This window comes from Tenrec ecaudatus, chromosome 1 (assembly GCF_050624435.1).
Source record: "Tenrec ecaudatus isolate mTenEca1 chromosome 1, mTenEca1.hap1, whole genome shotgun sequence".
Classification (NCBI taxonomy): Eukaryota; Metazoa; Chordata; class Mammalia; order Afrosoricida; family Tenrecidae; genus Tenrec; species Tenrec ecaudatus.
In genome coordinates this window covers 80,430,284-80,456,177 of record NC_134530.1, presented here as the reverse complement: position 1 = coordinate 80,456,177, position 25,894 = coordinate 80,430,284, and the positions used below count along the sequence as shown (strand labels likewise).

At 56.3% G+C, this 25,894-nt stretch overlaps 1 protein-coding gene across 5 annotated transcripts; it reads right to left on the bottom strand.

Moving 5' to 3' along the window:
* Positions 1-5,090: 5,090 nt before the first annotated feature.
* PCSK9 (proprotein convertase subtilisin/kexin type 9) lies at positions 5,091-25,715 on the bottom strand. Of its 5 annotated transcripts, none has more exons than XM_075539898.1 (12): positions 25,515-25,715; positions 24,470-24,661; positions 20,147-20,270; positions 17,273-17,406; positions 16,933-17,074; positions 11,767-11,963; positions 10,706-10,889; positions 8,793-8,966; positions 8,240-8,388; positions 6,925-7,102; positions 6,312-6,493; positions 5,091-5,297 (listed from the first exon to the last, which is right to left on the bottom strand). In XM_075539898.1, the coding sequence occupies exons 1-12, from the start codon at positions 25,713-25,715 to the stop codon at positions 5,091-5,093; spliced, it is 2,064 nt and encodes a 687-aa protein (XP_075396013.1). The 5 variants fall into 5 exon arrangements, with proteins under 5 accessions (XP_075396013.1, XP_075396017.1, XP_075396016.1 ...); XM_075539902.1 differs by having other exon boundaries at positions 16,933-17,077; positions 25,515-25,673; XM_075539901.1 differs by having other exon boundaries at positions 6,925-7,153; positions 25,515-25,673.
* Positions 25,716-25,894: the final 179 nt, after the last annotated feature.

Sequence of the window (25,894 nt, the reverse complement as noted above, 5' to 3'; positions counted from 1 at the left end):
TGCCGGGGCCCCGCTTTAAGGAGCCGAACTGTGACCTTGGAGGAACTCGCAGGCAGATGGGAAATCTTACAGAGTTCTGATGTTCAGCAGTTTTGGGTGTGATGTTTTAAGTTTGATTCTGAGCCTTCGTCCCTCCCCCGCCCCACCTCTCCGTCTACCCCCACCCCCACAGAAGGTGGTGTAGACATGGCGAGTCACAGGTGGTGATGTGTCTTGGGGTCTTCTCACTGGCAGCTCCGTCTCCAGAGCCCCCATTCAGGAGTGAAATTGCCACTACCCACCCTCCTTATTTCCTATGGAAGCAGCACCTCCCACCCCTGCCTCCCTGGACCTCCGGCCCCAGTTTTGCTTATGTTGTCCTGAAATAAACAGCGCTTCCTTGCCGGTGACCACTTGACTTCCAGCAGCTGCTGTCTGCAACTCTGCCGGTGGCTTTGCCCTAATGTAGTCCAACAACAACAATTCCAACAGGGAGGAGTTGTCATTTTTAGAAACTGCCAGATTTTTTTAATAGAGATGTTTTCATGCATCTTGCATAACCAGTCTGCAGGTGGAGCAGAAATTGCATGACTGACACGGTGCCAGGTGCCCAGTCTGACCCTTGGAGGCACCCAGCAGCCATCCTGCCCAAGACTTCTGGTGTGCTCCAGTGACCGCTCCCCACCGAGATAACACCTGTCCTCAGACCCAGTCTGTCGCCCCACCTGGCCCGCCCTCCCTGCGCACATGGAGGTGTCCGCACTTGCCTAGTGAGCCTGGAGCAAGCAGACGGCAACTCCCCTGTGCTACCTCTGGTACACAAAGTCCTGTGCATCCCATTTCTAAAGGAAGTAAACGAGGGAAGAATCCCAACTCTGCGTGTGGGTCGCAGACGGCAAGATTGCTCAGCTTATAGGAGCATAAAATAAAGTTTTAAAAAAACGTCAAGTTGGAGGTCTTTCACGCCCATTTTCCTCCAAATGCCACAGCACAGCCAGGGATGGGGCCCGTGGGCTGTTGGTGCAGTGCCCGGTGGTGCCACGTTTCTGTGTGGAACTTTGAAATAATGCTGTGAATCTGATCCCCGTTTTAATAATACAGAGCTTATGTGTCTACAAGCTTTATTTTTTTATCATTTTTATTGGGGGCTTGTACAACTCTTATCACAACCCATCCATCCATCCATCCATTGTTCAAGCACATTTGTACATTTGTTGTCATCATCATTCTCTTAACAAGTTCTTTCTACTTCAGCCATTGGTATCAGCTCATTTTTCCCTTCCCTCATGAACCCTTGATAATTTATGAATTATTAGTACTTTTCCATGTCTTATACTGTCTGACATCTCCCTTCACCCACTTTTCTGTTGTCTGTCCCCCAGAGAGGGGGTTATATGTAGATCCTTGTCATTGGTTTCCCCTTTCTCTTCCCCTTCCATACCTGGAATCTCTACTCATTATTGGTCCTGAGGGGGTTATCTGTCCTGGATTTCCTGTGTTTCCAGCTCTTCTCTGTAGCAGTGTACATGCTCTAGTCTAGCCGGATTTGTAAAGTAGAATCGGGGTCATGATAGTGGAGGAAGAGGAAGCATTAACGAACTAGAGGAAAGTTATATGTGTCATCGGTCCTACACCGTGACTGGTTCATCTCTTCCCCGAGACCCTTCTGTAAGGGAGTGTCCAGTTGCCTACGGGTGGGCTTTAGGGCTCCACTCCGCACTCCCCCTCATTCACAATGTTAGAATTTTTTGTTCTTTGATGCCCAATACCTGATCCTATCAATACCTCGTGATCACACAGGCTGGTGTGCTTCTTCAGTGTGGGCTTTGTTGCTTCTCAGCTAGATGACTGTTTGTCCTCACGCCTTTAAGACCCCAGACGCTAGGTCTTTTGATAGCCAGGCACCATCAGCTTTCTTCACCACGTTTGCTTATGCACCTGCTTTGTCTTCAGTGATCGTGTCAGGAGGGTGAGCATCATGGGATGCCAGTTTAATAGAACAAAGTGTTCTTGCATTGAGGGAATACTTGAGGAGAGGCCCAGTGTCCATCTGCTACCTTAATACTAAACCTATAAACGTATGCACATAGATCTAATTTCCCCAACATCATATATAAGCATATTTATGCATGTACATTTTTACATGCCTGTATTTAGACCTCTATAATGCCCTCTGCCACCTAGTTCTTTGTTCTGTTTCCTCTACTTTGGTCTCCAAGCTTTTTTGCTATTCTTCCTTCTGCTTTAACACCCTTAGAACTCATTGCCATTGAGTCGATGGTGACTCTACCCCTATAGGACAGGGGTAGAACTGCCTCTGGATTTCCCAGACTAGAGAACCCCCGCCTCTTTCAGGGCACCTGGTGGTTTGGTTTTGAAAGGACTCACTAACAAAGCTTGGGCGAATGCTAACCTGGTGCTTGCCCATCCATACAGCAGGCCTCTGCTGAGCTGTCACCTGCGAAAGTCCTGGGCCTGGCCAACCTAGGTTGTCCACCCGGGTGCCTATAGGTCCCAACCTCCTCCCCGTGCCCTGCCTTGGTTCAGCAGTTCCCCCTGGCTTGCTTGCTGGTCCACATTCTGGTTCCCGTGGCCCTGTCTGGCCCTCTTTGGGAAAGTGGTATCGAAAGAGGCCTGGGGGAGTGTGAAGTCCTGCACATCGCCAGCTGGTGAGCAGCCTCCCTGCAGCACACATACAACTCAGGCGGGTTCCTCTGCAGATACTCCCTTGCCGTCCGTGTAGGGACCCGGATCCACACAGCCCTCCAGCCTCCCGGTGGGGATCGGGCTGGAGGGCCCTCTGAGCAGGGTGATAACACTTGACAGGAAGGTCTGTGGCCTCCTCGTTCCAAGCCATGGACACAGACAGCACTGACCCCATGGGATCGTGTATCCCCAACCTCTGTGCCTCCAGGCCCTGTGCTGTGCAGAGCCCAGCCAGCAAACACACACACACACACAAGCAAGGACAGGGGCCGGCCCCCTTGAGAGGAAAGGCTAGTCCTGCCCCCTCACATCAGCTTAATGATTCAAGAGCTGCAAAGGTATCTTTACAAACAAATGAAGTCACCATTATTTAAGTAGGATCCATTTGCTAAATATTTTGTTTCACTTCAGAGCCACATGTATGTTCCGAAAGCGCCAAATGTGGTATGCCACCCCCGAGCTGGGATGCCGGCTGGGGACAAGTTGCCTGAGGAGCCCTCACTGCTTGTGGCCCAAGAAGCCGCAGGAGAACAGCGACTTTCCTGGCCAGGACACCTGTGATGAGCAGACTCACAGGGCCAGCAACCGCATGCCCGCCAACCGCTCCAGTTCTCTGTTTCCGCGAGGAGCCCCAGTGGTGCAAAGGTCAGCAGTTCAAACCTACCAGCTGCTCCTCGGGAGGCAGATGCAGCCACCACTCGGTAAAGACTGCACCCTGGGGATGCTGTGAGGCTGGCCACTCTGCCCTGCCCTGGGGGCCGCTCCCAGTCAGTGCACTTGACACCAGCGCGGTTCACTAAAAGCAGTGCCTCCTCCCACGCTTGAATCCAGGTGAGAGTCGAGTAAAGTTGTTTTATTTTAAGGTCACCTTATAATAAAAACACTACAAACCCCAGAATAAATATGGTCACATTACAAAAGCAGAGCGCACCTAGGAAGGCTTCGGACCATCATGGAAAGGCAGCAGAGCGTGGTTCACAGGCCACGACAGGCCTCTGCTATTGCCTGGGGGGCTCGGGGTGGGGGGGATGGACCCTGGTCCCCAAGCCTGGGCCTGCCCACCCCGTCAAGCTACGGGGAAAGTGCCCTGGGCAGGCAGGGGGCAGGGCGAGGCCCAGGCTGTGTGTACAGTGCTAACCAACGCCTCGGGTCCCTGGGGAGTCTCCGTGTGCGGCCGAACAGGTGGAAGAGGCCTGCGGTGGAGCCAGCCGGGTCTGGGCTGATCCGCATGCCACCTCACCTCCGGGCCAGCTGGAGGACACTCCACCCCCTCTCGTTCCCAGTTTCTTCCCTAAGTCACTAGCTGCTCCATGCAACCCAGATGAGATTCCCTGCTCTGTAACAATTGACAGCCTCAGAAACGCCCAGGGCCATTCTACGCTGTGGGGTTTGGTGTGGTTTTTAGAAAGCGGAGGGTGAGAGGATTTGTGAGATCCACAGGTGTGTCTTCCATGTGGCCCTAACCTGCTGGCTGAAAAGCAAGCCCTGGGACCGTGTCTGTCACTACAGGCCAGCCCTGGACAGGTCAGGAAGCCTAGAAGGGCACTGGGGAGCAGCTTGGGGAAACAGGCCCGCCCTGCCATCACCTGGGGCCTGGCCCTGCCCGGGCCTCTGACACGCTGGCTTGTGTGGGCCCGAGAGCTGGGGATTTAAAGAGAGCATGGTCTCCCCGGCAGCCTGTAATGAACGCTGAACTGGGGCAAACCAGGGAGGCGGGACCTTGAACCCAGGTATGCAGGGAGTCACCATGGCCTCGCTCCTGCTGGCCTCAGTTCCCAGTTCTGTCCCCTGCATCAGAGAGCCTGCCCTTGTCCTGTGGCTGCCTTGAAACCCCCGGCAGTGAGGCTGGGGAAGCCCTTGGGACATTGTGAAGCGTTGGCTCGAACAGCAGCAGCAGGCCAGTGGGTCTGCAGGTGGGTGCAGACCTCCCCGGGGCAGGAGGACCTGGGGGTAGGGCCTGACCCCGGGGTGTAGGAAACAGACCCCTGCTAATCAGGGAGTCCCAAAGGGCTCCCAGGGGGCAGGAGGAAGGGGGCCATGGGACCTCTGGCATTCACTCCCCCACCTGTGCCCACAGAGACCAAGATTAAACACCTGGCATGTAGCAGGAGCTCAAAAGGAATTTTGTCCAGCTTCCCCTGTCAGTGGTGGAATGCTCACTCAACACCAGCCCCTCAGGGAAGGCTGTACTCTGCTGGAGTCACGGTGGGTGTCAAGTTCTCCTAGGGTGTGTCCCCCCCCCTCCCGTGTCAGCACCACAGCCAGCTCCAGGAAGGGTGAGGAACCCTGTCCCCAGTGCCCAGACCAGGGAAGGCCTTCAGCAAGAGGGACTGGAGGATAGGCCAAGTTGTGGGTCCCCAGCACCCAGCCTCTGGCCTGCGCCCACCCACCGCACCCAGGCAAGGCTAGGCCTGCTCCAAGGGCCGGTTCCGGCAGCAGATGGCAATGGCGGCTGTGACCCCCGCCCTGGTGCTGCCTCCTGCACTGAGGTCGACGTCCCGGCTCCTCACCACACACGTGTTGTCCACAGCATAGGCCCCCAGCACAGGGGAGGGCCCGGGGAGGGCGCTGCAGCCCGTCAGGGTCCAGCCCTCCCCACACGCCACAGCCACCTGCCGGAGCGGGCAGAAGGAATGAGTGGTGCCCATCCTTGCGCAGAGGCCGGCACGTTGTAGTCCTCACCCGCCCGAGCTACCACCCGGCCTGCGGCTTCTGCCTGCGCTCAGCTCGGCGGCCAGGGAGCCTGGCACGTCCCTCCTGCCTGCACGCAAACCCTGCGGAGAAGCCCAGTCTTGGCTGTGGCCCTCGGGCCGACCTACTGGGCCCCTCTCTGAGGCCTTCCACCGGGAAGCTACCTGCCAGGGCCCCTGGCTTGCCCGCTCTCACGTCAGCCACCGCAGGGCCTTTCCCTGGGCTGTTCTCTCACCTCAAACACTGTTCCCCAGAGTTTGCCCCTCCGTGCCTTCGGTCATCGCTGAAATGGAACCTTCTCAATGATGCCTTTCCTGACAAGCCCCACAGCCATCACGCACACGTGCACATACACACGCACGCCACCATTCCCGCCTCTGCTCGACCTTTCATCTTAGCACTTGCTGCCCGTTAGGTGCATGCCACTGACCAATTCCGTACGCTGTCTCCTCCCCTGGGGGACCCCGCGGGGCTGTTTGTGGGTCTGGACTCCATAGCATTGGACACAGTGGGAGGAAGGTAGTCCTGCCCACAAGGAATGCATCAATGGAGCCACGATGGTGCCGCCGGCTGTGGGCACTGAAAGAGCAGGCGCTGGGGCTTCCTTGTGAGAAGGCGCTCTGGCTCTTAAGCAGGATTTCCCCGCAACAGCTGTTTCTGGGGAGGCAGTTCTGCAGGTTCCTGAGGGGTTCCCATGCCGCTGGGCCTCCACCCACAATAATCCAACTCAGGCATCACCTCCTCAGTGCCCTGGTGGGGTCATCTCTGGGTCCCCAGCGCCTGGCCAAGCCCCAGGAGGATTTGCTAAGAGGTGCAATTCAAACCTCGAATGAGGCAGAAGTCTGGCTGGTTTCCGCGCATCCCACACACACACCCCTCCACGCAGGCCCATGAGACTGACGGGCACCAGGCGCCATCCCACCCATGTTCCTCACCTTCCCAGCCAGGCTGGAAGCTCTGTGCTCCTTCACTTTGCACTCCAGGCTCGGTGCGTGGCAGCAGGAAGCATGCACGCTGGCCTCCTGGTGGCCCACACACTGGCCAGGCTGACCACGTGACCTCGGCACAGACTGCCCATGGATGCCGACATTCTCAGCCTCCCAGTGGGAGCTGCAGCCTGCAGTAGCAGAGGGCAGAGGATGGCCGGTGCAGGCGGGAGAACCCGACCACCCAGCGTCTCTTCCCCCCAAGTCCCCGGGCCCATGCTGTGAGGGTCAAGGTAAAATGTGACCGTGTCAGAGAAATGTGAAATGGAAACTGGAGATCCTAAAAGAGGGCAGGCTTTGTGGTCAGGTGGAGACGTTGGGCTCAATTCCCAGAAGCCCAAGGTGGGGGTGGAGGTGGAGGGTGGCCATCCCATGGCCTCTGATGAGGAAGATGCCAAGAGGGAGGGAGGGAGGCCAGGTCACCTGCTCAGGGTCTCATGGTGAAGAAGCAGTAGGAAGGGTCTTACACAGGGTTTCCGGTTCCGGTTAAAGGGTTATGCTGGGTGAGGACCAAGCCCAGTGGGGGCTGGGTGGATACCCCAGGGTGGGGCCCAAGTCCTACCTGTGAGAATGTGGTCCTGATGGCGGCAGTGGGCTCGGGTCTCTGCCCCAAAACCAGCTGGGGGTGCTGTGTGGACGCTGCAGTTAGCCCGGGGCAGAAAGCAGCACCTGGCCACGGCGTAGACACCCTGGCCCCCGAATGCGCTGTGAGCCAGGCAGACCCGCCTACCCCGCTGGGCCTGGAAGCCAAGCACAGACACAGAGGCAGCGTTAGAAGGGAGGTCAGAGAGCTGGGATGAGATGGAGGGCGCCGGCCTCAGGGGCCCCTCGTCCCGGCTTCTTGGACCACAGCCGGGGCTAGTCAGTCTTCCTCAGATGTCTCTGGGGACAGAGTTCAGAGCCCTGCCCAAGCCAACTTGCTGGGTGCCCAGGCAGAGTGCTTCCTGGCTCTGAGGCCCCAGGCAGCACCGTTGGCGCTCCAAGAAGGTTGGTGGTTCAAACCCACCAAGCTAGCAACGCCACAGAAAAAAGGCCTGTCGGTGACAGCCAAGGAGAAACCCCACAAGGGCAGCATGCCACGTGTAATACAGGGGGACGGGAGCTGGCATCAACTCGACGGCGGGGAGGCTTGGTTTGGGTTTTGGTCTTCCTTACAGTGCCTGCAGCACCCAGAGGCAGGGAAATGGCTGCGGGCAAGGCCTCCCCGCTGGCTCTCTCCAGCACGCACTCCCCAGTGCGCTCAGACACCAACTTCTCTCCCGGTGGGGAATGTCCCCTGCCCACGCCCTCAGCCTCTGCCTTTCCAACAAACCCTGGGTCTTCACTTAACCCTGTGGTGGTTTGACAAGATGTCTCAACTCCCAGGACGTGAAATCAGACAGACATCAGAGTCTGGAAGCCACAACCCGAGGCACCCGTGCCACTAGCCCGCACCCACACTCACACCCAGCCAAACCAAAAAGAACTCACGCCCTCCGGTAGATCCCAACTCATCGCGACCCTACAGGACCCAGAAGAACTGCCCCTGTGGGTTTCTCAGGCTGTCACTCTTTCGGAAGCTCATGGAGCAGCGGTGGGTTTCGACCGCTGACCTGAGCCTCAAAGCCTAGCTCATGCCCCGGACACGGTCAGGGACCCTCCCACCACGGCATTGCTTCCTGGATGGTGGACACCCCCCTCCCCCCGCCCCCCAGCCCGGAGCGGTGTACTGGCAAGAGCAGCCCCTGAAGCTTGCAGACATCGGTTGGTGGGGCTGCAGGCCAGAAGACAGAGTTGGAGTTGGCCCAGCGCAGCCGGAGGGGGAGGGGGGAGATGGGAGGGGTGGGGGAGGGCTGATCTGGGCTGAGATCACAGAGGTGGGGAAGGGTGCCCGTCACCTCCATGCGCTCGCCCCGCCTCTTCCCACTCCTGGAGAAACTGGCGCAGCTCAGCAGCTCTTCGTCACTGGCGCAGCGGGCCTCTGCTGCAGCCATCCACTGATGGCCCGAGGGCGCTGACCACACGGTCCTGCAGAGCAGCTGCCCACCTGCAACAATGCCCTGAGCTTCAGGGCTGGGGCTCTGGGCTCTGCTCGCTGAGCACAAAAAACCAAACTGAACTCCCTACCATGGAGTCGATGCTGACTCACAGCAAAAGGACAGGCCAGGGTAGAACTGACCCTGTTGAGTCCACAAGACTGTCATTGTTTACAGGAGTCCAAAGCCCAGTCTTTCTCCTGAGGAACAGCTGTTGGTTTCGAACTGCAGCCTTTCGGAGCACAGCCTAACGTGTGACACCACCAGGGCTCTTCTTAAGGCTCCAGAAACGATTCTACTTTTCCAGGCGGAACACCGAGGAGGCTCCACACAGCCCTGAGACAGCCCGTTCTTGCGCCTCCTCCCCATGCTACACTACTCAGACTCCACACCACCTCCAGGGCCACCCACTTACCTGCTCCGTGGGCACGGGGGGGCAGTGTGGCCACCAGGTTGGGGGTCAGGAGCCGCTGCTCCTCAGGGAACCAGGCCTCATTGATGACGCCCTTGGCAGAGAAGTGGATCAGCCGCTGCCTCACTTCAGCCAGGGTCAGCTCTGGCTCAGCAGTCAGCATCACGGCCGCAATGCCTGGGCAGAGGGTCAGGCAGCAGGCAGTAAGAGACGGGGTGGCCTGCCCCCCGCAAAAGGGGCTCTTCTGTTCATGTGTCTACTCACACCAATGCACACACGAATACACACATTCATACACAGCCACTGTAGCCTCTTGCTGAGTGAAAGTCAAACAGTGAGACCCCCTGGTGTCCTAGTCTCCCACATTTCTAACTCAAAAAAGCCTCGCTGGACTCTATTGACAGGGCAAACCTGCCCTTTGGGTTTCTTTTTTTTTTTTTTTTAATCATTTTATACAACTCTTATCACAATCCATACATACATCAATTGTGTAAAGCACATTTGTACATTCATTGCCTTCATCATTCTCAAAACATTTGCTCTCCACAGAAGCCCCTGGCATATAATCCTTATGAGCAGGGGTCCTGGTGGCATAGGGAGTTACCCTTTAGGCTGGTCATCTCAAGGTCAGCAGTTCGAATCTACCACTTGCTCTACTAGAGAAGATGAAGTTTTTTATTCCAGGTCGAACGTCACAGTCTCAGAAACCCACATGGGGCAGTTCTCCCGTTTTGCGTGGTCACTATGAGTCAGAATTGACTTGATGGCAGTGAGTGCTTTTTTGGAATCCTTGGGAGGAGGGTGGGCAGAAAGCCTCACCTTTCTCCCAAAGAGTAAAAGGTGGTTTTGAACTGCTAACCTTGTGGTTAGCAGCCCAGAGCATAACCAGTAGGCCACCAGGACTCCGTGCACTCACCCCTAGGCTTTGGCAATTGCTGTTTGCTTTTGAAAACAAGTTGGGAAACTTGTATTGATTTTTCCATGCCCAGCTCAGACACTCCTCCTCTGACCCTCAGGCTGGTCGTGTTCCCCACCCCACCCCACCCCACCTTGTGCCCTAGTCCTGACTTCTCTTTTATAGGGGCTCGTACAACTCTTTATCACAATGCATACATCCATTGTTCAAGCACATTTGTACATTTGTTGCCATCATGAGTTTCAAAACATTTTTTTCTACTTGAGCCCTTGGTATCAGCTCCTCATTTTTTTCTCCTCCCTCCCTCATGAACCCTTGATCGTTTATAAATTATTATTATTTCATGTCTTACACTGACCAATGTCTCCCTTCACAATCTTTTCTGTTGCCCATCACCCTAGGAGGGAGTTATAGGTATAACATTGTGATCGGTTTGTGATCGGTTCCCCTTTCTTCCCCCACCTTCCCCTTTCCCTTCTGGTATAGCTATGCTCATTATTGGTACTGAGGAGTTTATCTGTTCTGGATTCCCTGTATTTCCAGTTCCTATCTGTATCTGTGTATATCCTCTGGTCTAGCCTGAGTTGTCAGGCAGAATTGGGCTCATGATAATTGAGATGAAGAAGCATTAAAAAACTAGAAGAAAGTTGTATGTTTCATCATTGCTATACTGCACCCTGACTGGCTCATCTCCTCCCCGCAACCCTTCTGTAAGGGGATGTCCAGTTGCCTACAGATGGGCTTTGGGTCTCCACTCCGTGCTCCCCCTCATTCACAATGATATATTTTTTTTTGTTCTGAGTCTTTGATGCCCCGAATCTGCACCTGTCTCCACCACAGACCGAGTGTCCTTGCGGGCACCCGCCGCCAGGCCTGACTTTTCTTTGACTCCCCGTGCCCGGCACAGAGCCTGGCCCACAGAGGGCCCGGTGCAGACCTTGCCTGTCCTGTGGCTGTTAGAATCGTGGTGGCCCAAGGGGGTGGGCAACGGGCAGCTCACCAGCCACATGTGCAGCGGCCTGTGACGTCCCACTCTGTGATGCAAAGCAAGTGCTGCAGTCACTGGAGGCGCCGATAATGTCGTCCCCTGGGGCAAAGAGGTCCACACAGCGGCCAAAGTTGGTCCCTAGGGCTCCCAGGGTCACCGGCTGGTCCTGGGCATTGGTGGCCCCAACAGTGATGACCTAGAAAGGTGAAAAGACAGAGGGCAGGTGGCAGAGGGGCTTCAGGGACAAACAGAAACCCTATCAGCTGGACTGGCTGACCCCCACTATTACCCTTCCCCAGGGCCTACTCTGCCCTCTGCCCACTGGGAGCTGGCATCCAGTGGAGGAGACTGACAACAAGCACGCAGCCCCAGCCCCTTGGTGCGTGAGGCAGTTGTGGGGAAAGGCAGAGGGAAGGGGGAGAGGATGAAGCAGGCTTTGTTGGTTTTGTCTAGGTATCCAGAAAGGGCCTCGCTGATAGGCCAGTGGGTGGGGGTGGAGGCAGCTGCCTTGAGAGGAGTGTGCCCACAGGAGAGCGGGGCACACACAGGTTGTCAAGGGCTGATGTTTCGGAAGCAAGTCACCAGGCTGTCTTCCAGGGCACATCTGGGTAGACTCAAACCTGGGACCTTTCTGTGAGCAGCGTAGCATGTAAACCATGAGTGCTGCCAGCCCAACACACACACACACACACACACACACACACACCACAGACTGCCAACCCCACACAGGGTCCCACCATGCAGTGGGTGGCCTGCAAATGTGGGTCAGATGGAGCTCAGGTCTTGCACATGCACCAGACTGCCAGCCCCCAGGTTCATGGCTAGCGTGGACTTGGCAGAGGCCCTCTGGTCCCAGCCTCATGCGCCTCACCCTGGTGTGGCACGCTGGGCCTTAGGAGCAGCCAGACACCAAAGAATGCTGAGGGGACCCGACAACGATGTGGTGAGGGGGGCTGTCAGGGACCCCTGGGCTTTCGGAGGGGGATGGTCCCCCTTCTGAAAACACACCACAGGAGGTACCCAATGTGCCACCCACGCCCCTCTGCTCTGGACACATGGGCATCAGCACCTACCTCCGGGGCTGAGGCGGGCGAGTAGAGGCAGGCGTCGTCCCGGAAGTTGCCGGCAGCTGCGACCAGCACCACCCCGGCCCTGGCCAGGCGCTGGCAGGCAGCGTTGAGCACCCGGCTGTGCCCGCCCACCAGGGACAGCAGCACCACCAGCGGCCTCGCAGGCTGGGCCAGCTGGCTTTTCCGAATATACTCCAGGCCTGAGAAGACAATGCCCAAGTCATGCCCTGAGGAGATGCCGGTCCTCTGGTCACTGCCACCGCCCCCACCTCCCCCAGACACACAACACTGCAGCAGTCAATCAGCCCATTGGCCTCCATCTCTCAAACAAACGTCAGGACCGTGGAGGCAATGCCGACGCATAGTGAGTGACCTGTAGGACAGGGGAGGACTGCCTGTTTCCAAGACTGCACTGCTTACGGGAGCAGAAAGCCCCATCTTTCTCTCAAGGAGTAACTGGGGTTTGACCTGCTGACCTTTGGGATCAAAGCCCAAGACAACCACTGCACCACCAGGGGTCCTCAGGCTGTCATCTCCAAGTGCCCATTCTCAGAATCCAGTAACAGCACTATGAACCTGCTGCTCCCAAGTCCACTGTGACTCACAGCCGCCCTAGGAAGGGCGCTGGAGGCCCGGCTGCCTCATCTTTCTGCAGAGCAGCTGTGGGGCTCGAACCTGCTGTCCTTCCCTAACCCACTCCACCACTCTGCTGTTTTCCCAAACTGGGAAGCTGGGCGCTTAGCACTCCAGGCCTCCCGGGAAAGGGAAGGGGCCCCTGCTTTGCCCCATCTCTGACCTCCACAGCCTTGCTTGCTGTCAGTCCTAATGGAAACTTCCGCTCAAATTTCTAGAATGTTAAGGGTGAACCAGTGTCTTGGAGCTCTAATGGTGTAGTGGGCTACACTGAGCCGCTGACCACAAGCTCATTGGTTTGAACCCACCAGCCAGTCCTCAGGCCACAGATGAGGCTGTCTCCTCCCACAAAGATTTAAAGTCTTGAAAAGCCAAAGGGACAGTTCTACCCTGTCACAGGAGTTGGAATCAACTCGATGGCAGGGCGGTCATCCCTATGATACCTGCTGGCATTTCCCCTTGAAAAGAAGGCTTTCTTTGTTCTGATAGAGCAGAACGAACTAGGATTGGGTTCTCAATCTAATCACTTCTGAGAAAAGCAAGCAAGCTGATCACACACACACACACACGGCATAGGGGTGAGACGAGGTGTGGGGGAGACAGGTATCACGTGTGGCTCATCCATAAGCCAAGAGTTGGACCACAAGGAGGGAATCGCACAACTGGGGCGCTGACTTGGCCTTGTCAACCTTCAGAACTTTGAGGGAATGGGCCTCTGAGCTTCCGAGCCCCTCCCTGCAGAAACTCCTGCAAAGCAGCAGCCCCAGGGCACTGAGAGAGCCATGCCCACTCACCCCCCTACCCACCCCCACCCCACTCCCTACAAGCCCTGGTCCTCCACCCCCACCCCTCACCAGCTGTGTGACCTCCCTCTCACTGGGGGCACAGCTCCTCTGACTTTGGTGGGGATTAAGGGGTTCCCCCAGGATGCCATCACAATTCAATTGCCTTTTTCATCCAACACTTTGTCTATGAAGTTAAGAGAGAGCTTCAAATAGGGAGACTTTTGGAAACAGATAATAAGGGTTTACTATCAAGAGTGTAAAAAGAACAAGAACCCTAACCATACAACAAAGACTACAAGCCAGCTAAAACGCGGGCCAAGATGGCCACAGACACGTCATTAGAGAAGAAATATAAATAACCAATTAGCACATGCAACAGTGCTCAACATTAGTTCTTGGGGTGGGGGGTTGGGGCTACCCTACCCTCCATACCGGCAAGTGGATTCCAACTCAGAGTGACCCTACAGAGCAGAGTGGGCTGCTCCACGGGGCTTCCAGGACTGTAGGTCTTTACAAAAGCAGACTGCCTCATCTTTCTCCTGAAAAGCAACGAGTGAGTTCGAACTCCCAGCCTTTAGGTTAGCAGTTCAGTACTTAGCCACTGTGCCATCGGGCTCCTGTGCTGCATTAACTTGAACCCTACTGAAATTTAAAAATATACTTTTGACGGACACAGCTTACTCATTCCACGATGCCCATTCACACAGTCCACTGGTGTGCGCCCCACGGCTATTGAGTCAAGTCCCACTCCTAACAACCCTGAAGGACAGGTGGAACTGCCCCTTGGGGTTTCTGAGACCAAACATCTTTATGGGAGCAGAGAGCCTCAGCTTTATTCCCAGAGGAGGCTGGTGGGTTCGAGCTACTGACCTTGCGGTTAACAGCCCAATACAGAACCTACTGCCATCAGGTCTCCCTCTACACCACATTGAATGATTGTGTGTGTGTGTGTGTGTGTGTGTGTGAGAGAGAGAGAGAGAGAGAGAGAGAGAGAGAGAGAGAGAGAGAGAGAGAGAGAGAGAGAGAGAGAGAGAGGCGGGGGAGTGGGTATAAAACCAAAATAACGATTCAAAGGCATTCTGATTCACAGCGATGTCCTAGGACAGAGGAGAACGGCCACCGGGCTGTTTCTGAGTCCCTGCATCTTTAAGGGAGAAGGCCTCAGCTGTTTCTCACGGTGCTGCTGGCGGTTTCTAACGTGTCTTCTTGTGCTTTGCCGCCCAATGCGTAGCCCATGACACTGATGAAAACTACAGTGCGTTGCCAGTGCACCCTGAAGTCCATGTGAAGGTGCATATGACTGTTCAAGTGGCAAGCAGCGGCCGTGCTCACACGCAGGACCGACCCAGCGACCCATCCCAAGGGGCTGGCCTAGCACGCAAGCAGGTAGGTGCACGCGTGCGCACCAGCGCACCAGCGTTCCTCACAGCACTCCCTCCCTCCGCACAGTGGCCAGAGGCGGGAGCACCGGAGCACCCATCAGCCAGGGAGCGCACTGAGAGCGCACACCGAGTCCTACCGGGCAGAACCACTCAGCGCTGCGCCAGGTCCCAGGTAGGACCACGGGTGGGGCCTGGCCGTGTTCCTTCTGTCACTGTGACTTGATGGCATCTAACAACACCGAGAGAGAGACGGTCCCGCTACCAGCTACAACGTGGAGGAACCAGGAAAGCCTCACACGGGGGAAGTAAATCGATGGCCAAGGGGCAAACATAGCCTGATCCCCTTTATCTGAAGCATCTAGCACAGTGGTTCTCAACCTTCCTGATGCTGCGACCCTTTAATACAGTTCCTCATGTTGTGGTGACCCCCAACCATCAGAAATATGTGTTTTCCGATGGTCTTAGGCAACCTCTGTGAAAGGGTCCTTCGACCCCCCCAAAAGGGGCGCGACCCCACAGGTTGAGAACCGCTGATCTAGAACAAGCAAGTGCACAGAGATCAAAGTGCATGTGTGGCTTCCAAGGGTGAGGTCGGAGGGACTAGGGGGACTTCGGGCAAAGCTGGATTGTGGTGATGGAGATTTGGAACTAGAAAGTGGTGCTGGGGGCTCAGCGTGATGAATCCAGTCAATGTCACTGAGTTATCCCGATGGAGACTGCAGAAATGGCCGGTGTCTTGTGATAGACATAGTCTTTAAAAGACAGAGGCTCACCCTGGAGCTGGTGGGCCTGCACCCCCACCACAAGCACACCCTCCCCTCTGCCGCCCTCGCCAGCTCATCTTGCAGCCCACCGGGGAGGGCCACCATGGCATGGTTCTCACCCCCACTAACCCGTGGACTCTGACCCTGCAGCCTAGGGCCTGGAGACCTGGGTTCAGCTCGATCCCTGAGGTGCCATGGGTCGAAAGGTGACAGCTTCTCCTCCGTCAAATGGGGTGTGGTCTGGCTGACCTCTCAGGACCTTTAGGATCTGGGCCTCGGAGACATCCCCAGAGCCTCTGGCCAAGATGGAAGCTGAGATTGGTACCAGGGGTTTGTACCAAGGAGAGCCAAATAGAACCAGGGAGGGGGCATAGAGTGGGTAATGAGCACCATAGTCACAGCTGCTGTTTATTATGCACCTACTGTGTGCTGTGTATCACCGTACTTAGTACCTGATGCATGTACCTGGAACGCCAGCCGACAGAGGCGCTAGTGACTGTAATGGGCACTGTTTGCCGAGCACTGCTCTAACCTAAGCTGTGTGCCAGGGGCTTTATACGGACCAGGGCCTGAGAGACAGCACGTAATGTACCTCCAGAGGCCCCCACCCAAGGTCTTTCCTGAGGAGACGGATTCTGGGAGTGTGGCCTCTCTTCCGTCCACTGACCTTTGGGACTGGCCTGCCTGAGCGTGGGTCAGTCAATAAAGGGGTGGGGCGGGGCCTTGTTGTTTCTTGCCTTTAAAAAAAATCCAACATCAAGACCTGTTCTCCACATAGGCACAGCTCAGGCAAAGCTCACTGATCCCCAGACTGACTCCTGAGCCTTCCTAGGCTTGTGGGCTGCTTCAGCAGGCATGGGGGCTCGGAGGTGCCCACACAGGTGTGCTAGCAGTGGACACCGAGCCTGCACCTTCTCCAGTGAGGCCAATAGCCCCAGGACAAGTCACCTCCCTCTCTGGGCTAGTTTTCCTGGGTCTTGAACGGGGATCACAGAGCCCACGTCAGGGCATGTGCACAAACTCTCTCACTCAGTGTCTGACTGCAGAAGACACTTGAGAATGAGAGTTCCCTCCCTCTTCTCCATCCTCAGGCCCCAGAGTCCTGGCTGTCAGCTAGATGCCACCTGGGTCCAGGCAGGGGCATTTGAGGGAGTGGCCTGCAAAGTTTTGGAAAAGTCCTCTGCCAATCCTCTACCAAGTCTGCCCGGCTAGGGTAGCATGCAGGTCTCAGTCAGCCTGCAAGGGAGAGAGGCCCTTGGTTTGAGGGGCATGCAAGCAGAAGATGGAGACATTTGCTTAGATGACCTCAAGGGTCCATCGATTCTAAAAGAGCAAGACAAGACACCGCAACTTGCAGGATTTCAGAAGGGGAGAAGAGGCACAGTGTGCGACGTTGTAGGAAGACTCAGGAGTCAGAGCTGTGGGGACTGGCTGAGGTCCTGGCCCTCTCTGAGCCTTGGCTTCCCTGTCTGTGCCCGTGGGGGCTCACCCAGCTCTGATCCGAGGGGACTTCTGGATCAGGACATGCTCCTTCTCTGGGCTGGAGCCACTTCCCACAGCAGCGCAGGCGCAGAGAGAGCAGGGCCGTTGGCGGGCATCACTCACCCATGAGAGTGCTGCTGACGGAGCCTTTCCCTTGGCAGTTGAGCACGTGCAGGCTGCGCAGGCTGGTGCCCTTGGCCACGCCGGCATCCCGGCCGCTGACCACCCCTGCCAGGTGCGTGCCATGGCGGTCACACTTGCTTGCCTGCTCAACCAACACAAGGTCCATGTGGGATGGCCCACCTGCCTGGACACTCCCACCCCATCGCTGAGGACAGGGGATGGGCAGTGACAGGTGGGGGCCAGGGCCATAGAGGAGCAGGAAGTAGTCCCCACCCACGTACAGGCCTGGGGCGGAGTGGGCAGCCCCCTTCCTGTCATTTGTGGCCCAGGGGCCACTTACCTGCCTGTGGAAGCGAGTCCCATCCTCTTCCAGCACATTCTCAAAATCGATGACTGTGAGCCTGTCCACGATTTCCCGGTGGCCACTCTGGATGCTGGTGTCTAACAGATACACCTCGACCAGGCCGCTGCCAGCTTTCCAAGGCGGCATTCATGGGAGAGGAAAATGCGATCGTGACAACATGAATGAAGTGGTCCGCATACCGCTGCTGTGGTGTCGGCTGCCACGGAGCCTGTGCCCAGCTCGTGGCGACCCCACATACGGTGGGATCAGCCCCCTCTCGTGGAGAAGGCTTTCACCGACTGATTTCCAGCAGTAGATCACGGGTCTTGCTTCCTTGTCTGTCTTCGTCTAGAAGTTCCACTAAGATCAGCCAAGCATCACAGTGATTGATAACGTGATGCGGTCAACTCAGCCCAACTCACTGCCTTCCAGTCGATTCCAGGAGTTACCACATATAAACTATTTACAGACGGGCCCTTATGTTTAGCAGTTTAAAGATAGTAACTCATTTCGTCTTCTAAACCCTTCCGAAGGTACAACCTCTGATGCTTTTATTTTGTAGACAAAACAACACAAGTCCACAGAGGTTAAGCAACGTGTGTAAAGTCACCCTATGGCAATGAACTGCAGAACAGAAGGCTGAGCTAGCTGATAAAAGGCTGAGCTAGCTAGTCTCACAGGTGGGAAACAGAGGCTCAGAACACAGGGGGACTGGACCTCCTGGCCCCAAGTTCATGGTTCTCTGCGCCCCCAACAATTTGCCCAGGAGGAAAGCCCTTTGAATGGAGCTAGCTCAGACTGTCCAAGAGGCAGCACAAAGGTGGGACTCGGGGCAGGGATGTACTGGGAGACAAGCCAGTGGGCGGCCCCAGGCAGAGACGGCCCCAGGCAGAGACGGCTGTTCTGGGCAGCATCGGCACAGCCATGTGCGCCCCCCTTGCTCTGTCGCACACAGGGGGAAGCCCAGGAAGGGTGGTTGAGGCAACTCCATGGCAGATCCCTGCTCCCCAGCCACACAGTGATGTTCAGAAAGTGCCTCATCTCTTTCTGGTACAGCCTCGTCTCTCCCAAGAGGAGGGCATGAAGCCGGTGTCAGCTGCTGCCCCCCACTGGGGGTTTAAAGTGGCAGCAGGTGTTTGTTCTCTCAATTCAGGAAGCCCCAGGTCTGGGACCGAGGTACTGGCAGGCTCTCACTCTCCCCAAAGATCTTAGAGGCAAATCCCGCCTGGCTCACGGGCCTTCCACAGCTCCGGGCGCTCTGTAGCTGGTGCTTGCTGGTGGTGCCTCTGTCCTCACTTGGCTGACTCCGCTGGGTGTCTCAACTCCCCCCCACCCCTCTGCCCTTCTCTTACAAGGGCCATTTGGCCTCAAGATGAGGTTCCAGCCAGAGAACCAGGTGGATCTCATCTCCAGCTCCCTAACTTGATGATGTCTGCAGAGGGCCTTTCTTTCCGAATGGAACACTCGCAGGCTCTGGGGGAACCCATCCTTTGGGGCCACCAGGCAGCTCCTGCCAACTGGTTCCATGACTGCTCTGAGACCCCGCCCCACGGCTGATGTCAGGTAAAGCCAGCCCCCTGCCCCTGCCTGCCCCGGGCGGGCAGCATCCTACGTGTGCCCTCATCATGCAGCTTGCTACAGCCTCCAGACGCAGGACTCATGAGCCCCTCGGCTGCCCCGGGGCCAATCCAGACAGCTTCGCAGGCCTCGGCCTTCCCTCCTAGCAGGCAGGCTGTTCTCAAACGCCTCCTCTGAGGGGGTGAATAGTTCTCACCCATCAGTGGACATACACCAGGTGCCACACCACCCAGACCTAGGGCACCTGGAGGCCAAAGGGTGCTCATCACCCTGGAGGAGGCACTAGGTACTGAGCAGGGAGAGCCACACAGCAAGGCTGGAGAAGGGGGGGGCGGGGCTGGTCCATGCAGGGCAAGTGCCCTGAGCTGAGGCCCAGACCAGGTGCTGGGACACTGCTGAATCTGCCACTGAAGGAGATGGGGACCCTAGGAGCTGGCCTGGCTGCTGGGGGCAGGCCTGCCCTCAGGGCTCCCCGGCTGACCAGAGACATGTCAGTGGGCTAAGGGCGGAGTACAGATGGACTTCTCTCTCTAGAGGCGGCGAGCGCAGTCAGGTGCAGCTCAGGGCCGTCTTGTGGAGCCCAGGATGCCGAGGGTCCAGGGGGCAGCATCTGCTCTACGGAGCTGCTCTGGCGCAGGCTCCAGACCCTCTGAGACTGTGAGGTCACATCCCACCTGAGCATGGCCAAGGATCTGGGCTGAGGCCTCAGGCCTGGCCCAGGAAGCTCTGCAGTCTCTGGCCCTGAGTTCATGTCTCTGGAGCGAGAAGCAGTTCCAGCCATGCCCTGCCACGTGGCCAGGCTGTTCCTTTTGCTCTTGCCCAGGGCACCAGCAGTCCTGCCAGCCTCACCTCAGCTTCTCCTCACTGCCTCCTCCCAAAAAACCCAAACTCGCCACCATCAAGTCGATGCTGGCTCATAGCAACCTTATAGAATAGGATAGAACTGCCCCTGTGGGTTTCCGAGGGTGTAATTCTTTATGGGAACAGAAAGACTCTCTTTCTCCAGTGGAGCGACTGGTGGTTTTGAACTGCTGACCTTGAGGCTAGCAATCCAACCTGTAGCCACTGCAACACCAGGGCTCCTAAATAAGACCTCTTAAAAGGTGGAGAAGGGACCTTCTCCTGGGGGAATACTGACACACAGCAGCTGCAGGTGGAGAGTGGGACAGGAAAAAAGGTGGAGTCCTAAGGGCCCTGCGAGGTAGGGACCACAGGCAGGGAGGAGAGGGGGGAAGTAAGAGAGCAAGTGGGGTTTCAGCTTGGATTTAGAGATGGGGGTCACAGGGGTCTTACTCGAGGGCTGGTAGTCACCCGCCGTGTACTGCGCAGGGATAATCCGCTCCAGGTTCCACGGGATGCTCTGGGCAAAGACAGAGGAGTCTTCCTCGATGTACTCCACATGGGGCAGCCTCAGGGCCTGCAGGGGACAGACGGCCGGGAACCTGACCCCAAAGCCAAGTGCAACCATGGCTCTCGTCCCTGCTGGATCAAACCTGCCCCCGGGGCACAACCACAACTGCATTGCTGTCCTGTGCTGGGGGGCCACGGATTTCTCACCCCCCAGCAGTGAACAGCCCAGAGCCCAGTAGATCAGCCTCAAAGTGACCTTTGAGGAAGGAGCCTTCAGCTGACATCTGGTGTGGGCAGCAGGCTCTGGGCAAACTGGGCAGGACGTGGGACTCAGGACCAAGACACAACCCAAATCGTGATAGCTGTGCCGGTCATGCTGTTTGCCCCAGCCCCCCTCCGCACCCTTCTTCTCTGCCCTGCTCAGAGCCCAGGAGGCTGAGCCTGCCTAAGGAGGCAGCCAGGCTCCCCTGCAGCTTCTGGCTGGGCTCAGCCAATAGGCGGCACCAGCTGGAGGGGGGGGGGGGCGGGCGGGCAGGGAATAGTCCTTCACCAGAGCACAGGGTTCCGCTGACAAAGGCTGCACCCTTCCCTGACCACAATGGCCCCCTGAATGCCGCCTCCTCCGGCCACCAGCTCACTCAGGCCTCGGAAACACCACTTCCTCTTCTTGCCCTTCAGACCTGGTGGCGGCACAGCTTCCCACCAAACAGACTCGGGGAGCCTCCGGGAGCTCCCCGCACCCTGCACCCCACAGTGAGTTTCCCTAGCCGGCTTAAACACGGCCCACTCTCCAAGGACTGCTGCTGTTAGGTGCGGTCAAGTTGGTTCTGGCCCATAGCGACCCCACGTCCAGCAGAAGACCACCCTGCCCTGCACTGCGCCATCCGCACCGTTGTTGCTGAGTCCGTTGCTGCTGACACTGTCCATCCAGCTCACAGGACCTCTCCCTTCTTTTGCACTGACTGTCAACGTTACCAAGACAGATGTCCTTCTCCAGGGACGGTCGTTTCTGATAACGCGTCCAAAGCTCGTGAGACAGTCTGGTCATCCTCCCTTTTAAGGCGCCGTCTGGCGGGGCTTCTTCCCAAAGAGCTGCATTTGTTCCTCTGGCGATCCCCAGACTGCCGCTGTTCTGCACTCACGCCTTCCCTGGCGAGCATCAGTTCTGCGGGCATCCTCATGCATCGTGCCTCATTCACCTGCCTGTTCTGCATTCTGTCAACGGGGGCTGAGAGGCTTGTATTCTGTTTAGAAAACTCAAATGCAGATTTAGCCCAAGAGCGTTCTCATTTGGGTATAAGTCTGCTTCGACATTCTTTCCCAGCACCATAATTCAAACGCACGGGTTCTTCGCTAATCGTCCGTATTCATCGTTCACCTTTCACATGCGTGGAAGAGAGCAGAACGGATCAGGCTGGGGTCAAGCGCATCTTCGTCTTCTCATGAAGCCCCTGTTCTTCAACACTTGTGCGGCAGATCTGCCTAAGGCGATGTGTGGTTTGACTTTTTGTCTGTTGTGTTCACGAACACTGACTGTGGATCCAAGCAACATGGAACCCTTGGCAGCTCCAATCTTTTCTCCATGTATCACGGTGCTGCCTGTTGGTCCGGTTGTGGGGAGTTTTGTGTTCTGTATGTTGAGGAAGATGCAGTCTTTGGTGTTCATCAGCAAAGGTTTCAAATCCTCCTGGCTTTCAACAAGCAAGGCCGTGTCATCTGCATATCAGAGGCTGTCAGTAAGCTTTCCTCCAACCCCAGTGTCGTGTTCTTCATACACACCAGCTTCTCAGATTCTGTGCTCATCACACAGAGGGAGTGAGGACGGTGAAAGGACCCCCCCCTTTTCTGATTTTAAACCACGCAGGGTTCCCTTGTTCTGCTCAAACGACTGCCTTGGTCCCTGTCCAGATTCTGCATGGGTCCCATGAAGTGCTCTGACATTCCCATTCTTCTCAAGGTGACCCATAGCTTGTCATTTTTCTACAGATCAGCCTGCAGGAACCTGCCCAAGACTCAAGCCCAGCTCTCGATGCGCAATGTCTGAGGCGGATAGCTCAGCTCTCCTCTCCCTGGAAAAGCTGCCCTGGCCGGTGAACTCATGCTCATTGGCCACCTGATCAGCACCTCTTCATTTCTGCCACTGCACAGAGCACACTGCATGACAGTCCCAAGCCTGGGTCAGCCTCTCCTCACTGGGATTCAGAGGAAAGAGCTGGGCGGGCCTCATCTCTGTGTTCTGAGCATCCAGGATATGCTTGTAAGGATGAAGGCGCCCAGGTGGGTTCAGCTCTGAGCTGTTAACCACAAGTTCTGCAGTTCAAACCCACCAGCTGCTCCACAGGAGAAAGGTGAAGCGATCTGTTCCTATAAAGATTTATAGTCTCAAATATACTGTTTAAGAACCTGCTTATTTAGCCTACCTATTTATCATCAACATGGCCCTAGATGAATAGTTTTGCTTTTAATGTAGAGTTTTTGATGACATAATTTGTGATTAAAAAACAAAACAAAAAAAGGCTAGCAAAATAACTATGATCTTGGTCTCTGCAGACAGCCTGGTTGTAAATCTTAGCTACTCGTGGTGTGACCTTGGGAATTAACTCTTGATTGTCTCATCCATGAAGCGAGCTGACCTAGTACCGACAGCACAGGGTTCATCTCTCCCATATGCTGTCTGACAGCCAGGTTACTCCCATCCCTCAGCTATGGCTAGGAATCAGGGGATCAGGGAATCACCGGAGGCTCGTTCCCTGTGTAGATCCTGCAAATGTATTTGGGGCTTTCACTGTCATCCATAGCCGTATGCACACCTGAATCTCACAATTCAAACTTTGATACTATGCCCTCCGTTATATTTGGGTTACATAATTACAATCCTTGGATCACAGGGATGTTGGTGTGCTTGGTTGATATCTCACTTAGATGGCTGCTTAGTAATGAGATGAATTAGTTGAATTTCACATTCGATTATTAAGTATTTTATGCCCATATTTACTCACTCCCTGCCATTGGGCTGATTTAGACTCATAGCAACCCCATAGGAGAGAGTAAACTGCCCCCGGGGGTTTCCAAGAGTGCGACGCCGCAGGAGTCTGCCTTCAGCAGAGCGGCTGGTCATTTCCAACAGCTGACTTTGAGAGTAGCAGCTGACCTTGAGGGTAGCAGCTCAACACGTAACAACGATGCCACCAAGGCTCCCCATACTACGCCCAGTGTGTGTGAAGGAGATCCATCGCCCCTGCATCTATGAGTCAGAATTGGCTCAATGGCTGTGGGCAGTAGTAGTTTCTTGGACAGCGGTGCAAGGAGTCTTGGTGGTGTCGTGGGCTAAGAGCTGAGCTGCTAGCCATCACAAGGTCAGCAGTTCACACACACCGGCTGCTCCATGGGAGAAGCATGAGGCTGTCTGTTCCCAGAAAGATGGACAGTCCTAAAACCCTTTGGAGCAGTTCTCTGTCCTGTAGAGTCTTGCACAGCTTCAAGATCACAGAGACTACGGATTCTGTGGTCCGGTAATCCTTTGGACTAATGGTTTCCGGATGTCTTTTATTTTCTTCACTCTTCTTTGCTCCAGATATGGAAGGACCAATAGCTGGCTGCACCCTAGATGCCCCTCATGAGCTTTGTGGACCCCACTTGCTACCAAAGTGGGATGTAGAAGATTGTCTTTGATGCCAATTGGCCTTAGTGTCCCTCAAAGCAATGCGCTGAAGCCCCCAGGCTTGGCAACTGGCTTCCATAAGGTGTTCGGTTATAGCTAACAATGTTTCATAATGTTGCCCCTGTACTTGCGTAGATATCTTTGCAGCACGTGCAAATCACCTTTCAAACCTATATAGATTCATGAATATACCTCAGGCCCTTCTGGCCCTTCACCAAAGATGTGACATTGTCTGAAAAGAGCCGTGTCACAGAGGAAGGACCCTACACGGGATCATATAAGCTTCCCAGGCGGTCCTGCCTGCAGGCCCTGAGTCCCACTGTGTGCCGCAGGCCCTCCTCCCTGCAGCCTCCCCTCAGGGCAGGCCCGCATGCATTTGATCCTGACCCTGCCGCTAACTGGCTGGCTGTGTGGTCCTCTCTTCATCTTTCAAATGAAGGTATCACGCAGTATGTTGGGGTGTCTATGGAGAAACACAGAAGCCAGTAAGCGCTCCGTAAGTGTTTCCTGTCTCCTTGTGGATGTCGTGAAGGGCGCACTCGGGATTGGCCCCTGCACGTACTTGGTGCAGCCCTTTCCTGAGGCGCCCATCCCAGGGGCCTCACCAGGTCCAGTAGGTCACCACTCATCTTCACCAGGAAGCCGGGGAAGAGATGGTGGAAGACGTGCAGGATCTTGGTGATGTAGCCCCGGTGCACGGCTTGGGACTGCAGGCGGCGCGCAGTGTGTTCCGTCTGTGAGCGGTGCGTCTCTTCCTTCAGCACCACCACGTAGGTGCGGGGCAGCCGCCATGCATCCTGGCCCCAGGCAGGGAGAAGGGATATGGTGACAGAACATAAATAAATAACTAAATATGAGAACTCGCATGAGCTTATATCCCACCTCTATTTAGAATCCTAACCAAAAGAAACGAGACACCATGACGTATAACAGACCACGAAGCGAAACTAACCACATTAGAATGAAACACACACACAGACCCACAGAGAGGCCAACCATTAGTATTAGCATAGTTGATGCAACACTTTGGCAGGCGGGCAAAAACGAAACTGTGGGGAGCAATCAACAGCCAGCACCTAGCCTTCTGTCCCCTGGGTCCCCACGATAACTCTGCCCTCGAGTCTTCTCTGTGGCTGTAAAGGAAACCCTCGTAGAATGCACACTGGGCAGAAGGAAGAAATGGCCTCCCACCCATCCTGGGCCAAGTCTTCCCAACCAGAGGCTCCCTCTCTCTCCAAGACCCTCAGGCTCCAGACCCCCATCCACTCCCGCCAATTTCAGCTTCATCTTGAACTAAGGCAGGGCCTTTAGCAACAAGCCCACTTCCCTGGGCCGACTGAGCGTGTTCGGGCTTCGATTCATTGAAGCACCGGCCGTTGTTGTCTCTGAGGTGTCCAACACCTGGATTGTGGGCAGCGATCGTGCACGTACGTACGTGCTGTGCTCCGCTCGCCCTGTCTCCTGCTCCGGCTCGAGGTCCCCTGTCCCTCTACCGCACCCTAAAGCGCAGGCCTCCCCAAGCTCCACGCCTGCGAGCCGAGCCCTGCACTCCAGCCCTGCGCTGACTTGGGGACCTGCAAGACAGCCCCCTCACCACCCGCAGGGCAGCCAGGTGCCCGCATGCCAAGCCCGCTGTGCACCACGGCCCACCTTGGCGCAGTGGTGGAAGGTGGCCCGAGGCGCGTGCTGAGCCACGTCTGGCGGCCCGTCCTCCTCGGACACAAAGGCGAACGCCAGGTCCTCGACGTCGTCCGCGTCCGGGTCTGGCTGCGCGCTGATGCCCGCGGGACCCAGTAGCAGCACGAGCAGCAGCAGCGGCCACCGCGGTCCCCCGCGGCCCCCCGCGCCCATCGAGGCCAGAGGAAAGGCTGGCGCCCCGAACCGAGGCTGGTGGGGAGACAGGGCTCGCACACCAGACCCGCTGGTGGGCAGCTGCGCTCCGCAGGGGGCTGTCTGTCTGTCCAGCTCCAGGTCGTCTCGATCCTCCCGCCTGCAGCTCAGCGCGCCTGAATGCCGAGGGAAACCTGGGG

Excerpts from the sequence above, each read along its gene's own strand:
- PCSK9 (XM_075539898.1), bottom strand. The coding sequence starts at position 25,715 with ATGGGCGCGGGGGGCCGCGGGGGACCGCGGTGGCCGCTGCTGCTGCTC. Across the intron at positions 17,075-17,272 it reads GGACTCGCTTCCACAGGCAG|GCAAGCAAGTGTGACCGCCA; the intron begins GTAAGTGGCCCC and ends TTGGTTGAGCAG. Across the intron at positions 10,890-11,766 it reads CGCCCGCCTCAGCCCCGGAG|GTCATCACTGTTGGGGCCAC; the intron begins GTAGGTGCTGAT and ends TCACCTTTCTAG.